We start from the raw sequence: 16,702 nt of genomic DNA, 5'->3' as shown, positions 1-16,702 counted from the left end.
TTTTTATTTATAATTTTTGTTGGCCAATAGTGATTCTCACCTTCTTTCAGTTGTAAAAATGTGTAGGCTATACACCAAAAAAAAGTTTTTTCATCAGCTAAAGTGTATGTCAGCCTACACTTGCCAACCTTGAAACCTCAAAAATGTGGAACATTTCTAAATCACAGCAGGGAAGAAAATTTGAGTTTCATAGACTTTATTTACTTTTAAAGAATGAAAATAACATAACAAGCAGTGTTACACATTTTTTTCAGAAGACTTATAAATAACAGTTAGTAGCTGGAATACACAATGGGGCCAATAACAATACAATACAATAACAATATATAACATGTATAATAATAATATAATAATTTCAGACTGCTCTTGAAAAAATATGCCTCTTACTTCAAAGCTTTCCATAAGAAAAGAAAGGTCTGAAAATTTGTCATAAATGAGGAGAAATGCAGGAGAACTGTGATCCAAAGAGGAAGCCTGGAGAGGTCAATGAAAAACGGGAGTCTCCCGGGAAAACTGGGAGGATTGGCAAGTGTGTCATATCCTACTGCTACAGCTCCGTGCCTTTTTCCCTTCACTTTGCCGGTGGCTAGTCTTCAGTCTCCCTAGGCTAGCTATGGATGCCAAATCTAAAAGAAAAGTCTCAGAGGAAAATACAGACTTAAATAGTTGCAGCTCCAGACAGATTTTCTTTGTTCCTTTTTGTTCAGAAATGTCTCTTTTGATAGTAAAGGTTGCAGACTCCTGCTCTCAGGAGCGTCTTGAACTTATAAGTCATTGAAAATCACATCTATAATGCTTTATGGCTGTTGATATGGTGCATTAGAAAGCATTATGTGTGTTTATGAGCGCCGTTGTAAGGCCTTCTGAATGCATTATAATTCACTGTAGAGACATCTCATGATGTTCTGCAGATCATCTCTTGGCGGTGGTGGTGAGGTCTAATTCTTTTAGTCTTTGTACCTAAAGAACCTTGTCAGCTTTTCTTTATACCCTCGTTTAGATTTTAACTTCTTGTGTTGACCTTCTCTTTCTTTAACTAGCTGCTGAATGATGAGGTGGCTGCTGCCAGTAAAATTACTTGAAATGTTTTGCTCTGTGTGTTTCAGAGTCGGGTTGAAGGAGGGGTCATCCCAGGTCCTGTTACACTACTTTTCTGTTATTCTTTTCACAGAGGCGGTTGTCATTGATTGTTGCCACAGAAACAGGCAGCCAATAACGAGGTCTGAACAGCAGGGTGTGGGGTCAGGCCACCTCGAGCCACAGGAAGAACAATACCTCCAGCTCCTCCCACCTTGCTGCCTCGCGTGTTTTTGGGTGTCTGTGGGTGGGCATGTGTCCGGTCAGCTTTGTAGGTCAGATCTGAAGTACTTAGTGGAGCGTTGAGTCGTGTTTTGATGTTTTTCTTTCCCTCACTCTTTGACATCCAGCAGCCCCTCCTCTGCTTCATCACACAGGCTGAGCTACAAATAGTAGTTCAAGTTCAAGTTCATTAGTGGGAAGTTTTCTGTCTTTTCATCATCCTGCTAAACTTTTGTCTGTGATTGTCTGAACTGGCATCCACAGTTTTCTGACATTCCCACCAAATGTTGTTTTCTGCCAAAGAGTATGACTCCCTAGCTGATTTTCTCAGCTACTTTAATGACTTGATATAAAGTCATGACCACAAATCCATAGATTTGAGAGTAATCTGGTGGTGGGTAGTTACAATAAATCCATAATACCCAAATTCCTAAAGCAGTGCTCTGGCACTGCGGGTTTTCTGCTACTAGAGAAAGATATATCAACCCCATATTTTCTCATTCAGTGTTTTTTCCTTTAGTTTTTTTTTTACAAGAAATGGTTCAGATTATACCATCAGTGTGCAAAAGCTGTTGAAGCATGGCTACTTTGGAGAATCTAAAATATCAAAGAGCAAAAAACTTGTGCAAAAAGACTCTTGCACGCTGTCTTCTGCACTTGCAATCAAAGATTAAATACAGCAATGTTATTAATTCTTTGACTGTAAGTGCAGAAAACTGTGTTCAAGAGTCTTTTAAATTGAAAGCAAAAATCTATTTTGCATTGTTTTTACATTTATTAATTGATTGATCAATACTTTTATTGTCATAATAAGTTGGGAATTGTCTCATAGCAGCTCCGTTTGAAACATCATCAATAACAAACATTAGGACAAGAAACAAAATAAATACAGAAGATGAAATTCAAGGCCCTTGAACATACATTTGATCTGGGATTGAGCTTAATATTTATTTTTTTTGCTTGCAACATAATTCCATATTTCATAATTTTGGTGTATGTGTACATGGGAAAATGAGGGCTGAGAGAAGTTTGTCATCTGAGAGAAGAAAAAATGTCAAAACATTTTAAATTATCTCAGTATTACTGTTCAATATTCCTTCTCTTTCTCAATGTTCTTATCCCATTTTACAGGTAAACTTGAGGGTCAGACAGGGGAGCAGAAGTTCATGAAGCAGGCAGGTTGTAAAAGGCTGAAGCACAACGAACAATCAGGACGATCAATCAGAGAACTGAATGAATGAAGTGAGCTGATGTTTTGCACCGCAGGACTGATGAAGAGAGTGAGAACTGGTGTGCAGGTGGGCGGTGGGGACGGTCAGGTGATGGGGACTGGCGGGAAGAGGAGTCACTGCAGGGCAGGAGGGAGTGGCAGAAACTGAAATGAGGAGAGATTTGGTGTATGGCAGAGAAAACAAAGCAGACAAGAGAACGTGAGAATGTGAGAGCTGGCTGGCATTGTGACAGTAACAGTGAAAACTGAAAAAAGAAAAGATACTAGACATGGAACTCAAAACCAAAATACGCACCAACTTGGGGCAACCAACAAAAAAATTCCTAAATTAAACGTTTCTTTCAGAGGTTTATTTAAATATAATGACTCTCACGGCTTCTAAAGCAGCAGATTGCTGAATTTTTGTCAGAAGTTTTTCCACCTCAGTTTTCAAACATCACAGAACAGTTTGTTTCCCTCGGAGGCGGGCAGCTGACCTTTAACTGATGCACAGTTGCAAAATCCGAGTACAGACAGACCTTCGATTGTTATGTACATCATATGATCCCTTTTTGTTACATTATGACATTATAAACACCTTCACACAAGAAGCAAAATATCACCCTGTGTGCTCGGCAGTGAGTGTCGACAACGAGAGAAACAAGGCAGTGCATGGAGTCAACAATATGATTTTATTCTCAATATTTCAACTTTACAGGCAACATTTCAACTCTATTCTCAACACATTGTCTTTATCATCAAAATTTCAACTCTATTATCAACATCTCAACTTTATTCTAAACATTTTGACTTTGTTAACATTTTCACTTCATCGTCAAGATTTGGATTTTATTCTCAATATCTCGACTTTATTCTAAACATTTCAACTTTATTGACATAATTTCGACTTAATTCTCAACATTTCAACTTTATTAACATAATTTCGACTTAATTCTATATATGGCGACTTAATTGTCAACATTTTGACTTTATTCTGAACATTTCAACTTAATTGCCTGGCACAAATACTGAAAGTCCGACTTTAACTTTATTGTTGTCATTTCAACTTTAGTCTCCTTCTCTTGTGTTTTTGCTTTATACTTTTCTGTAGCAGCAAATCCAGCAAACACTTCAACATCTTATATTTTTCTTGGGATCTGTGTGGCATTTTAACCTGTTTTGTGTCCCAGATCTAGTAAAGACAAGCTGCTTTGACATCAAAGTCTTACAGTATAAATGTGTCCATGAAAAATGTCGGTGTTAAAAGACAAACTAAACAAACCATCAGTCTAAATCCCTGATTAATGTGCAGATAGAGAGCATCATATCAGAGGTAGACCTGCTGTTTGTGGGATCATGCTTTTACTTGAAAGGCCTGAAACCTCAAAGGTTTTTTTTTTCAAAGCTGTTTTGAGTCGAGGAGATAAAGGTTAGTGCTTTCACACGTGTTTGTTTAGTTTGTAAAGCATTGACTCGACCTTCCTGTGTGAGAAAAAAAACCGGACAAGATGAGACATGCACCTAGTTATAGTGGATATAAGCGTAGGAAAAAGGACACACATACCTAAATATGACTCAGATGAGATGATGATTATTGTCAATAATACGTTTTCCTTCAGGGATTTCCCTGCCTCATTAAGATATTACTGACAGTTTGAGAGTATTTGTCTTGACTGGGTTCCTAGTGTACTTAGAGGCTTTACACATCACTGAAAACTGTACAATGAGCATTAAAGGGGCACTCCACCACATGTCAAAGTCGATTTACTAGTCACGGGGAGTCCTATTCAGCATGTGAACACATTTTTTTTTTTTTTTTTTTTTTTTTTTTTGTGGCTGTGAGGGGGCTTTGAAAAGTACCAGAGAAAAGTGACAGTTTAGTAATCTTGGTTTGGGTTTCTTTTTTAAATTGCTTGTTTATTTGAAACTTTTTCTTAGATCGAAACTTTGACAAGTCCAAACATTTCAATTTAAACACTGTTATTTATTTAGAACAATTTGTTATCTATTTAAAGCGCCACACAAAATAAAACCCCTGCCTGCCTTCCTCTCTCTTCCCAAACAAAGAAGAGCTGAATCTCACTTAATTAGCTCCTCTGGACCTTATAGTCAAGATGGTGGCGAATAAAACAAAAACAGGGATTTATTCATCTCATATTGTGCCTAACTTTTGTCAATGACAAAACATCAGGTATGAAATTATTCTCCAGTTCAAGCTGACATCAAACTTTTCAAGGGATGTCGTTTTTTTAGACACGACAAAGGGAAATAATTGGCCTCTAACGGACTAGTTAGGTAAGCCTTGTTTTCAGCCTAGCAGTTGTCGATGACTTGTGGTCCCTGAAGACCAGTTAAGAGGAGTGAGGAGTCAGCAGTCTGTATAAAACCAGCCAGTCCTCACCAGACCAAACATGTGTTGATCGAAAGTGCAAGCAGCTCATTCCAACTATTTTTAGGAGGCGCCACGACAGGAGAAGCATAAGGAGCAAGACAGTGAGGACACAGCAACCATGAGAGGTATTTGAGCACACAGTCATACATGTGCACAAAAAGTTTTAGGCTGATGGGTCCAGTAATACGTGAGATTAGCTGTGGACAGATGAACACACAGACATACAGACACTTACACGACCAAACACCGATGCCCGACGTAGATAATAAGATAAGTCATACAAAGCTCGTAATAGAGATTGTGATGGTGAATGAAAATCTCTTCTCCACTCTGATCTTTATTCACTATGATGATGTGGTTTGGAAATTCTGTGAGCGTTTGTGTGTTGTTTTTATCTTGATAGTACGCTGAACAGAGTTGGCACGGCCTACAAAGAAATTCCACTGCAAATACCTACTAATGATAGAGGCAGAAATTGCACACAGACACACACCCTATTATCATGAGCAAACATGTTACTAATGCTACAATCCCATATCTGTTTAGAAGATCTTTAATCAGCCCCACAGATTTGTCGGCCTTTGAGTGTGTGAAACGAGCATTCGTATTACGGACAGGAAGCCACCCATTAACCACACCCGCCCACAATTTAACAGCTCACTAACCACGTCTTGGGTGGCGAGTTTGTGTTTGAGGAAATTTCTGTTTTTTTTATTTTGATTCTATTCTAGTTACTCACCCTCCTTGATTTTCACATCCTTACAGTGAACAAAACAATCCAACTGCCACTAAACCACTTAAAGCACTTTCCATTTTCTCTCACAGAACATTCTAGAGGTTTCACATACCACACACACACACACACACACACACACACACACACACACACACACAGTCTTTACATCTTTGGGACTTTTCAGTTGTTGGAGCGGTCAAAGTTTTAGAAAATCGATTCAGATCGATTTTTTTTTATTTATTTATTTATTTCATAAAAGGCCAGCAAATGGTGCCCATTACAATTTCCCAGAGTGACTTCTTCACAATGCTTTTGAGTAAACAGTCCATTTACTTTGGTAACTGTTCTGGAGCTTCTGACCGCGTTCAAATTTCCACTTTTTCCCGAGCACTTTAAAGAAGCTTTCATCAATGTTTTTTTTTTTTTTGTAGAATAACCAGGTATCAAATGATGTGAAAAGATTCAGTCAGAGATAAACTATCAGAGAATTATCACCTGAATCTACTGCTCCCTTCTCCTTTAAGGAGCTTTGCAGCGAGTTTCAGTTTATTGTTTAGCTGTCCAGCTGTCTGTAAGCGTCTTTGTTTTGGTTCACTCTGACTGCTCTCATAGCATAATTTTCAGCCCCAGCAGTCAACTCTTTTTCAGTGAAAAAGCTCTATAAACTGTATGCACACTACGTGTTCAGGACCAAACAGCAGACCGACACTACTAGCTGGTGAATATAGAGGCGCATTTAGCAGCTAAAGAGCCAGAAATTTTCCTTAGGAGGTGGTGGAGACCAAAAACAAAGCTAAAAGAGACATCTGACATTCACTAGGCTTTATTTAATAGGACAGGAAGTCGGGTATTGTGTTTGCTTTACCGCATTGTTGTGACAAAAAAGGTTGGGTCATAACCGACAGAACAAGGTCGCAGATACAAGCGGCCGAAATGGGTTTTCTCAGAAGGGTGGCTGGACTCTTCCTTAGGGAAAGGGTGAGAAGCTCAGTCATCCGTGAGGAACTCAAAGTAGAGTCACTGCTCCTTTGTGTAGACAGGAGCCAGTTGAGGTGGTTCAGGCATCTTGTAAGGATGCCACCTGGGTGCCTCCCTAGGGAGGTGTTCCAGGTATGTGCAGCTGGGAGGAGGACACAGGGCAGACTGAGGACTATGTAGCGGGATTATATCTCCACCCTGGCCTGGGATCCTGACCTTGGGATGCCTGACCTTGGGATCCCCCAGTCAGAGCTGGTTAATGTAGCCAGGGAAAGGGATGTCTGGGGTCCCCTGCTGGAACTGTTAGCTCCGTGACCCGATTTCAGATAAGTGGTTGAACATGGATGGATGGATGGAAATGGAGGAAGACAGTGAGGGGGAAGACATGCAGCAAAGCCGCTGCTGAGGTTTGACAGTCTCGATACATGGGGCGCACACTTTACCAACTGAGCTACTGGGCGCCCGATGAATGACAAGTTTGCTTCATCTGCTGGATGTGTAAATAAGCAACTGTTTACTAATAAGTTAGCCAGTTATCTCAGTTAGCCATGCAGTTAGCAGTCATATTAGCTGACTTGACATGGTCACACCACTAGTGCAGGAGCTTTAGACTGCTAGGAGGAGGATGTTTCAGGCTCGGGATGGGGGAGGCGCAGCAGGGAATGCTGAGGAGAGCAGAGTCCGAATGGTCACCAGAAGTGGAAACAGGGGAGTGTGAATGGCCAGCTGACCTCAGTATATAGGATAGACACTCTACCAACTGAGCTACCAGGTTGTCCTCTGAACTTTTCTGAAGGTTGTTTGCTTAATTGCAGTTTCCAAGGCTCAAAGAGCTTGTTTTGTCTGTCCAACAGTCCAAAACCAATAAAATTCTGTTTACAATGATATGAAAGAGAGGAATGTTTAGTAATTTTATCTGTTAAATTGCTGACTTACATACATTACTATCATTTCAGCACAAATATCAGAATCAGAATCTCAAACTACAAAACTCCATGTTGTAAAGAACAGAGAGGTTAAAAGCCCACCCTGAGTCTGATTTATAGCGCTGCAGTTCTTTTGTTCTCTTTCTAAACTGATCCAGGAGTACATTATTCTGCCAGTGGATCTCCTCTTTTTTTAATCAAGCCTCGAGGAGCCTGAAGATAAAATAAATAAACCCACATGACTAGTAGGAGTGGAGACAGTACAGACCCTTGGATGGTATCCTCATTTCCTTCTTCACCCCTGACCTCTAACCTCTAACTACTTCCTCCTTCCTGGAATGTGTCCTTGAGCCCTGCAGAATGAGTCGGTAAAACAATATGTCTACAAAAAATATCCCCTTTGTGCCATCAAAGAGAGCGGACTTCCGTTAAAAGGTGGAAATCACTCTCCAGTTGGCTTTTTTAAGTGTCTGACAGAGGGGACAAAGAGCAGCAGGTCAGAGGTGAGGGAGGTCAAGAGTAGACCGGAAAGCATAAAACTCACATCTGGGGTTGCACTTGTTCACATTATACACACACACACAATCACACATGTGCACACACGTGCACACAGCTGGATCATAGCAGTTCTTACCTCCAGTCTTCCTATATATATATAAATGGGCCGTAATGCAGCTGGCTGCTGTCACTGAGAAAGTAATTAGAGAGTGCTGCAGGAAGTCAGGGGAACAAGCCTTATATTTGGATGCCATGTACAATCACTCCACTTGTGTGTATGAAAAAGAGTCTTTCATCATGAGTGTGTGGTGCTGTAACCTGAGGGCATGGCAGCAGTGGATGGGAAAGAGTAAGCAGGATGATACACACAGTTTAATCTGCCAAAAAATGCGTATTCTTACATAAAGTTTATAATGAGAGGGAAGCAGTTGGGAGTTTTTGCTCTGAATACTCTGTAAATTGATCAAATCTCCAACTAATCAAGTAAATTTGGTTTATTAATTAAGTCTGTGTAAAAGGAATTCAGAATTTTCTTCTAAACACTTTATAAATCTTAGAGAATAGCTGCTGAAAACGTGAAAAGACTGAGAACTGTGCAGGACTGAATTGTGAAGTTAGACCGGCAAAGACGATTTCTGCCCTCACTTTCCTCAGCGCTCAGTTATGAACGTACCCTCAGTGACTCTTTCAGTCCAAATCAGACCAGCAGTTCACTTCACCTCGCTTCAGTTCCAACAACCCAACACAGAAGAAGAAAAAAAATACCATCCCGTCACCGTCCTTTGGCTCTGGTGGCTCAAACTTGTCCAATAAAGCTGCTAGACCGAGCGTCTGTGTTTCAAGTCGTTTTCAGGTCGTAGTGGTGTTTGACACTGAGATAGCAGAGCAGACACGCCCCCAGCATTTCAGAGCAGAGACAGCTGCTCATTTTTTCAGGATTTTCACACCTAACTTTATATACTCATGACAAATACAGAATACACATTTATTGTTGCTTTATTCAATCTTTAAAGGTCTTTATTTTTCTCAAAGCAAGTCAGAAAATCTGCCAGTACAGACTATCTAACCATCATGCTTGAATCTCCTCAACTCCAATAGGATGTCCACGTGATCGGCCAACATTACTCGAGATTACTAGGGGCTGTAGCAGACTTTGAAGTCAGAGTGAAGATACTGGTATCATGAACCTAGATGTCCTCAGGCAGGGGTTTTCAAAGTCTGAGACTGTGAGCCTCCCCTCAGATAAAGCTTGGTAAAAGATGCCCCACTTAATTTTATTTGCCCATTTTGTCACTTATGACACTAAACAATTTTTGACATAACACCAAATACATACAAAAAGGTCTGTACAAAGATATTTATTAGTTTCTGACTGTGGGAAAAGTGGGACAAACAATGAAATTCCCTCCCAAGCGTCTTTATCTCTGAACTGCCTCTTTAATTTAATCTCACACATCGAGGCTATTCTATGTGATCTCCTTTTGATAACTTGCGTAATATTTTGTCACTTCCATTCATCAAGCCTCCCGTGAAACTGTTTGGAGCTCCACTGGGGAGGCCCCACTCCCACTGTGAAAACCTCTGACCTAAGGAATCCAACCATGTCATGCAAGCTTGTCAAGAACCATTAAGTTTTTTTGCATGCAGTATGCAGAGGTGTCAAAAATCCACAGTCTTTACTCAAGTATAAGTACTGATACTTGTGTAAAAAAAAAAAAAAAAAAAAGTCTAAGTAGAAGTAGAAGTACCAATTCAAGCTCTTGACTCAAGTAAAAGTGAAAAAGTACAGGCTCTGAAAGTAAACTCAAAGTACAAAATTAAAAGTAGCTGCCTTTTATGCTGTTTTTTGTCTTATATGTTTTTATCTTGTTACATCTTTTACATTGCTTTTGTCTTGGTATGTCTTTTTCATCTTACGTCTCTTTTGTCTTATGTCTTTTACTGTTTTTTTTGTCTTGTTATGTCTTTTCACGTTTTTGACACCAGATCACAGCGAGTATTTCTCTCTGATGTTCCTGTTTTAAACCATTTTTGTCACTTCTCAAGTGGTCATATTATATTTTGAACAAATATGTGTAATAAATGGTCTCAAACCACAGATATCTATAACTCAGGAGACATAATAAAGTATGGGAATGGTGATCATATTTTTCAGTCATAACTGTTGACCCATGAAGGTCCCCTGTCCCCCCTGCAAAAAGACAAATCTGGGTCTATGCGAGGGAGTGGAGTGGGTTATGTATTTATATATGAAAAACCAAGAGGACTTCTGCCTCCCAAGGACTTGCAACACTGTTGAACACGCCTGTTAAAACTTGTGTCTGCAGTATAATGGAGAAAAATGACACTTGATTCTGGGTAATCTCAAACAAGCTGAATTGTACCAGGACTCAATGAGAGGACAAATCCTCTTATTCTTCAAATGAACAGGACACGTTATATAAATATAAAATATTTATTTGTGGTGCATAAATACAGTACAGTGGTGTTTACATGGTTGACTGATAGGGTTCACCAGAGGTAGTAGAAAGTACCACTCTACTATAATAATCAATCTCCAGTTCTGTGTGATTAACAGCGGCGCATGAAGTATTCAGGGTTGTTGGCTTGAATAAAACAACACATTAAAAAAAAAAACTCTATTACAAATAAAAAACAGTCAAGTTCACCGTCTACAAAACAAACATCAAGATCCAAAACTTTGAAACATGAATTTCCCGTGCAGTTTCTTTGCGTGTTTGTATCTTCTTATGTTTTCATGTTATGGTGTCAAATGTGCACTTGAAAGATTCCCAGAGTGGTGAGTCGGTCAATGACTTATTGTAGCTGTTGTGTTTTATAATCGTTTCATGTCTTTTGCTTCAACTTAATGTTTCTTATATTAAAAAAAGCTGACAAGTACAAAAACAAAATATTTAAAGAAAAATTTACTCAAGGAGATTCAGCAAATTTTACATCAAGTATCAAAAGGTGAAAGTACTATCTACACAGAATGGTCACTTCTGGAGTGTTATATCATTATATTAAATTATTTAATCTTTTTGTTACTAATGAATTGATGTGTGAGCAGCATTTCAATGATGATGTTGGTCATGGTGGAGCTAATTTCGTCTGTTTAGTCATAATAAATCATATTTTTCTCATCTCAGGTTTTGGATGATTGAAATCTGAAACTGACAGATAATGCAGCATAAAATTGAAATCAGGGCTGGGCGATATATCAGTATTATACTGATATCATGATATGAGACTAGATATCATTTTAGATTTTGCATATTGTTGTATCGTAATATGGCATAAGTGTTGTCTTTACCTTGTTTTATAGGCTGCATTACAGTAAAGTGATGTGAACTTACCAGACTTTTCTAGCTGTTCTATTATTTGCTTTTATCCACTTTGTGAAAGCACCAATAGTCATCCCTATAATATAGTCACAATATTGATATTGAGGTATTTAGTCAAAAATATTGTGATATTTGATTGAGTCCATTTTGTCCAGCCCTAACTGAAATACTCAAGTAAAGTATAAGTGCCTCACAACTGTACTGAAATAAGTTGGCTACCTGACAGTAAGTTACCACATTTAATGGAAATAAAGTTGTATCTTCAGTTCAGACTCAATCAAAACATCTGATAAATACTTGATAACATCCTCATCTGCATTAGTAACGTAAACCATGGCATGATGGTATGTGTGGTGACTGAAAAGGCACACTGTGGAGAGAATATCAGAATATTATTGATTAAAAATGATTGATAGATGTCACCGTTGTTTAACAGACAGTCCTAAAAAATAACTCATGTCTTCCTCCTCTCTGAAGTTAACAGTCGTCACTCTGCAGCATGGAGAAGAAGAAGGTGCACAGACTGGCCCACGAGCTGCTGCAGTGCTCCTCTGCCTTTTTACGGTGGTCCACGCGCTTTGTGCACGCGGTGGGTCGACCCTTAGACGCAGTGGCGGCGGTGGAGGTGGTGGAGGCGGTGGTGGAGCGGGTTGGCAGCAGCTGTGGGGTCTCCTCTCCTCCGGACTGCGCGGACGCCACGGAGCTCATGATGTCCAGCTTGAAGTGCGCGTCCCGGGGCGCGCGCTTGCACACGCTGGTCCTGATGAGCGCGCGGTCATCCCTGCACACCTTCCCGTGCAGCCGCCTGAAGGCGCGCGCCACCTGCTTCCAGAAGCCTTTAGGGTTTGACTGATACCCCGGACATTTGTGAGGGTTACCGTTGTATGCACACTTCAGGTCGGTCACTCCGCCTTTAACACGAGCCTCCGGGTCCTCACATTTCACCGACAGACTGACGGTGTCCCCGACGTCTTTTGCCGTCCACGAGCACTGCATGTTCTCATTGGTGGAGAACTTCCCCCGGCCGCTCGCTGCGGACTTGTTCCCGCTCCTCTGCGCTCTACCCGGGGCTCCGGTCACCGTCTCGTCCGCTCCTCTTCCTCCTCCTCTTCCTCCTCCTCGGCTCTTATTGCGCGCAGCGGAGCTCAGACAGACCTGCTGCCCGAGGAAGAACAACAGCAAGCAGGGAGCGAAGGTCCTCAGCAGCAACATGTCTTCTTTTAGCACACAAGTTATTATCTGAAAGGACAGAGGAGGGTTAAAAAACAAGGTGATAAGATAAGATAAGATAAGATAAGATAAGATAAAAATAAATAGTAATCAATTTTATTTGTACAGCTCTTTAAAAGGCATGCAAACACACTTTTCATGGCAGTAAAGTAAAAAGTAAAGGTATCTGTGAAGATGTTGCCTTGACAAGCTGTAAAGGCAATATCAGAAAAAAAAGACTACCAACAACGCTTTCTACTCTATCTAGTAGAAAGTGATATCTCTATCAGATAAGATAAAATATGATAGAACTTTATTAACCTCGGAATTTGCTCCAAAATCACAGTAACACAAAATTATAGTAATAGAGCATAAAATATAAACTATATGGGGAGTAAATGCAAAGGATGCAGGATACATAATGCATAATAATATTGTCCATGATTCCCAGACTCAAGTGTCCACAATAATAATGGAAAGTAATATTGCACATGATAATAAAAAGTGATGAACTTAATGGAAAGTAACTGCACACGTTTGCCTCTGTGATGGAAGTAAAACAGGTCACCGGGTACAGAACGGTGTTTGCAATGAGTTACAGGCTACTGGGTTGTTTTTGTTTGCTTGTTTTCTGTTTGCAAAGACGACATCCAGACAAATATTAAATGTTTATATTGTGACTTTGCGAGAAATAAACGCTTTTTCCGCTGATGAAGTTTTAAACACTCTATTACGCATCGTAAAAGGTGTAATTAAAACGGAGTTCCTGCGAGTTTCTGAGTGCCTGCAGTAAATTCAAAGCCTGATGTGCAAAGTAACGGAGCCATACTAAAGTGTACTATATATAGAACAGATCTACATGCAAGAAAGTCACATACAGCGAGTCTAACTTACCGTTAATGACCAGTGTTTCTGTGCGTAAAAGCTGCGTCTTGTGGCTCTCTGTGGTCTCGCACATGGCTTTCATACATAGATGCTGCGGCACGCCCACCACTCCCGCCCAACAACACAACTGACGTAGCTTACGCACCTCCACGCAGATCCATTGAGAGAAATCTTTTTTTTTTTCTTTGGAAGGAGGAAGGGAGTGTGTTTTGTTCTGGCCTGACCTGACGTGCCCAAACTGAATTCCCGCCTTCGGCAGAGATCAAAGAGACCGTAAATCCGAGTGATGGATCTACGTGTCTGCGCAGAAGTTAAACAAGCTCGATAACCACATTTTAACCCCACCTCACACAGTCTTGGAGGCTCGACTCTGACTTTCCACCAATCAGCTGCTGAGGAGATCCTCTCTTTTAACTCCTTACCAGCACGTGGCTTCACTTGTGTTGCCAAAGCAGAGAACAGATAATAATAATTATGATAATGATAACTTGATAATAATAAAATCTGTAAAATACAATGTATGATAATGATTATTAAAAATGAGTATAGTTGAAGAAGTACATTCTTATGGAATATTTAAAATGTCTAAACAAAAATAAATCAAACTTGAAGAGTGCACCCAGAGTGCAGATGTCCACCAGGCAACATATGGTGAAGAACCTACTGCAATGCCGCCACAACATTAAGTTTACCCCCACATACGTTGTCCCAAGCTGAAACAAGACTTCTTGATCATTTGCAGTGCCTAATGGCTGCTTAAGAAGAATGAGTAGTCAGCTGTCAACGGTTGTCTAAAACAGAGCCGTCAAAAAAGAGAGTTACTGCCTTTTCTTACGTCCATTTCCTAAGAATGAACTTTCAGTCTCAACTTTTAAGCCAACATACACCACAGAAATGGAGGTCTTAACATCCATAAATCTGTTATAAATAGGGCTGTCGCAGTAACATCGATTTTCAAATATGCACAGGATGGAAAACAAATGCAACAACCACCATTCTTATGTTATTTTCCCTCTTTCATGGCTAACTTTAGACCGCTCTTGTTTACTCTTAAATGTGTGTTAAATGAATGAATCAGTGCTTCAAAAAAAGTGACAAGCGATACGAGAGCCACTAACAGTTCAGGATCAAGGATCAATTCCGACTGTCTGTGACTTAAACTGGGAAGCTATTACTTTTTTGCAATATTAGACAGTCAAACCCTTGTGCTGTCTTCGACTTAGTTTTTTACAAGCTGTGAGTTTTGCCATGTTTTATGTGCTTTAGCATGTATTTACTGGGTGAACTTGTTGATGTTGGACTACTGTTGTAACATTGAGGGATAGCCAAAAGAAAATGTGTGAATGCTGAACCTGATTTGAAGCCAACTAAAAACAAGAGCATGCCAGTAACAGTTTTTTCATGTCGCTTTATGCTTTAACATTAACATCAACTCAGCTAACGTTAGCTAATATGGAAGCCCGTTCTGCTCCACAGTGTTATGTGTGTGTGTGTGTGTGTGTGTGTGTGTGTGTGTGTGTGTGTGTGTGTGTGTGTGGCTGCTGTAAGCATTAAATGTACTTGATAAACATGTCCTGGATGTAATGATACAGCTGCATGGGAAAAAGGAATGGCAAAAGTGCAGGAATTCATTTCCATTGTGAAATTATTACCCAGCAGCTACATTACTCAGACCATAAAGCGGCCTGCTCGGCTACTCTTAGACTTACTGCTTCAAATTACTTCATTTATTATAAATGCACTTCATTTATTATAAATGAAGTCATTTGCAAAAACAATATCTCTATATCACATACCGCGCTGTTGAGCCAACCTAAATAACTTGTCTTCTCAGCTGTTACAGATTCAGCTTTATCTTACCTGCTGTACTGCAGCAATATAAAAACACACTTACAGTACATTTATATTCAGTAAGGCTGCAATAGTAAAGTGTCCAAAGCTACTGTTTCATAAACAAATGATAATTAAAAAGTAAATTTGTCCTCAGGGTTCTTAGTGTTTAGTTGGGTAATGTAGGATTGTTTTAACTGGAGAGAATCAAACACTTTAATTAAAGGTGTCTGTTTATCCTGGAAAAATCCTAAAATATCTGATTTTTTTTTTCCACAGCAGACATTTTGACTTGTGATAGTAACAGTTGCTCCCAGTCAAGATGTTTTTCTACAAAAGGTCCACTGAGTTATTGAGACTACAATTTCCTGGTTGTTCTAGTTAAAAATTATTTTGGCCGTGGCTGTTTTCTGATCGGACTGCATTTGCTTTGTCATTTGTTTTCGATGCTGACATTGGCCGCCTTGGCCGCAGTCTCACATGCCTTTGTTCGGTCTTAAGCCACGTTATCTGTCCAACAGTAACACATTTACCAGATGTCAGCTGCCTGTCTCCCCATAAACTCTCAGTCGGTCCTTCCTCTTGACATTAACTCCACGAGGGCCTTTATGGACTCAACTCAGAAGAGAAGTCAGGAGTCTTCACGGCAGCCTCAGTTTCGTTGCAACAAACATTGCCAATATCTCTATTAACATAATAGAACATTCAAAGAAATGGTATACCTTCATAAACAAGATATGTCAAAGCTGAGCAGATTGTCTCAACATGATAAAATAAAAACTATGAATAAAATATGCCCAGAGACTTAAACAAGTGCTGTTAAATGTCAATGACTCAGACTCTGTTCAGGAGACTTTTCCAACAGGAAATTTCCTTTTACTTGTCAAACACAGGTGTCATTAATAATATCATTAAAGATAACTCCTGTCCATTCAGGTGTTCCAGTTAAAGATCCCGCTGTTGTGATTTTTTTTTTGGTTCACTGCCACGATGGGACAAAGCAATCATTAATGTTAATAGTTACACCTGTGCTTCACCGGCTGTGATAAGTCAAAATGGTTTACCAGCTTCAGGTCCTCAATATATTTCCTCATGCGATATTTCTTTAACCACATGGGTTTGGTCCAAAGATAAATGGGTCCTACTGCCAGAAGAAATCAGAAATTGTTTGTCCATGTTGTGTATAATGTTAGGACAAAAATGAGGGTTGCAGTAAGTTCATTGTATTTTGAAAGAAGAAAAAAAAAAAAATTCAACACCACAAAGTCACAACATAGCCAACATGCAGACACACAGTAAGTCTTTAGATTGTTCTTAGCTTGTGATCCATGAAAAGAAGGAACTATAAACTAAATCATACATTCATGACTTGAAATTAAATTGTATTTTATTTTG

At 39.7% G+C, this 16,702-nt stretch overlaps 1 protein-coding gene across 1 annotated transcript; it reads right to left on the bottom strand.

The window, feature by feature from the left end:
• Window positions 1-10,964: 10,964 nt before the first annotated feature.
• On the bottom strand, window positions 10,965-13,614 carry LOC146329768 (fibroblast growth factor-binding protein 1-like). Its single transcript, XM_084712673.1, has 2 exons — window positions 13,487-13,614; window positions 10,965-12,622 (listed from the first exon to the last, which is right to left on the bottom strand). Exon 2 carries the CDS (start codon window positions 12,593-12,595, stop codon window positions 11,861-11,863), a length of 735 nt encoding a protein of 244 aa, XP_084568799.1. The 5' UTR covers window positions 12,596-12,622; window positions 13,487-13,614; the 3' UTR covers window positions 10,965-11,860.
• Window positions 13,615-16,702: the final 3,088 nt, after the last annotated feature.

This window comes from Lutjanus erythropterus, chromosome 3 (assembly GCF_056507025.1).
Source record: "Lutjanus erythropterus isolate fLutEry1 chromosome 3, fLutEry1.hap2, whole genome shotgun sequence".
In the NCBI taxonomy this organism is placed as follows: Eukaryota; Metazoa; Chordata; class Actinopteri; order Lutjaniformes; family Lutjanidae; genus Lutjanus; species Lutjanus erythropterus.
This window is presented reverse-complemented; position numbering and strand designations above follow the sequence as displayed.

Coding starts and splice junctions, on each gene's coding strand:
- LOC146329768 (XM_084712673.1), bottom strand. CDS start 12,595: ATGTTGCTGCTGAGGACCTTCGCTCCCTGCTTGCTGTTGTTCTTCCTC.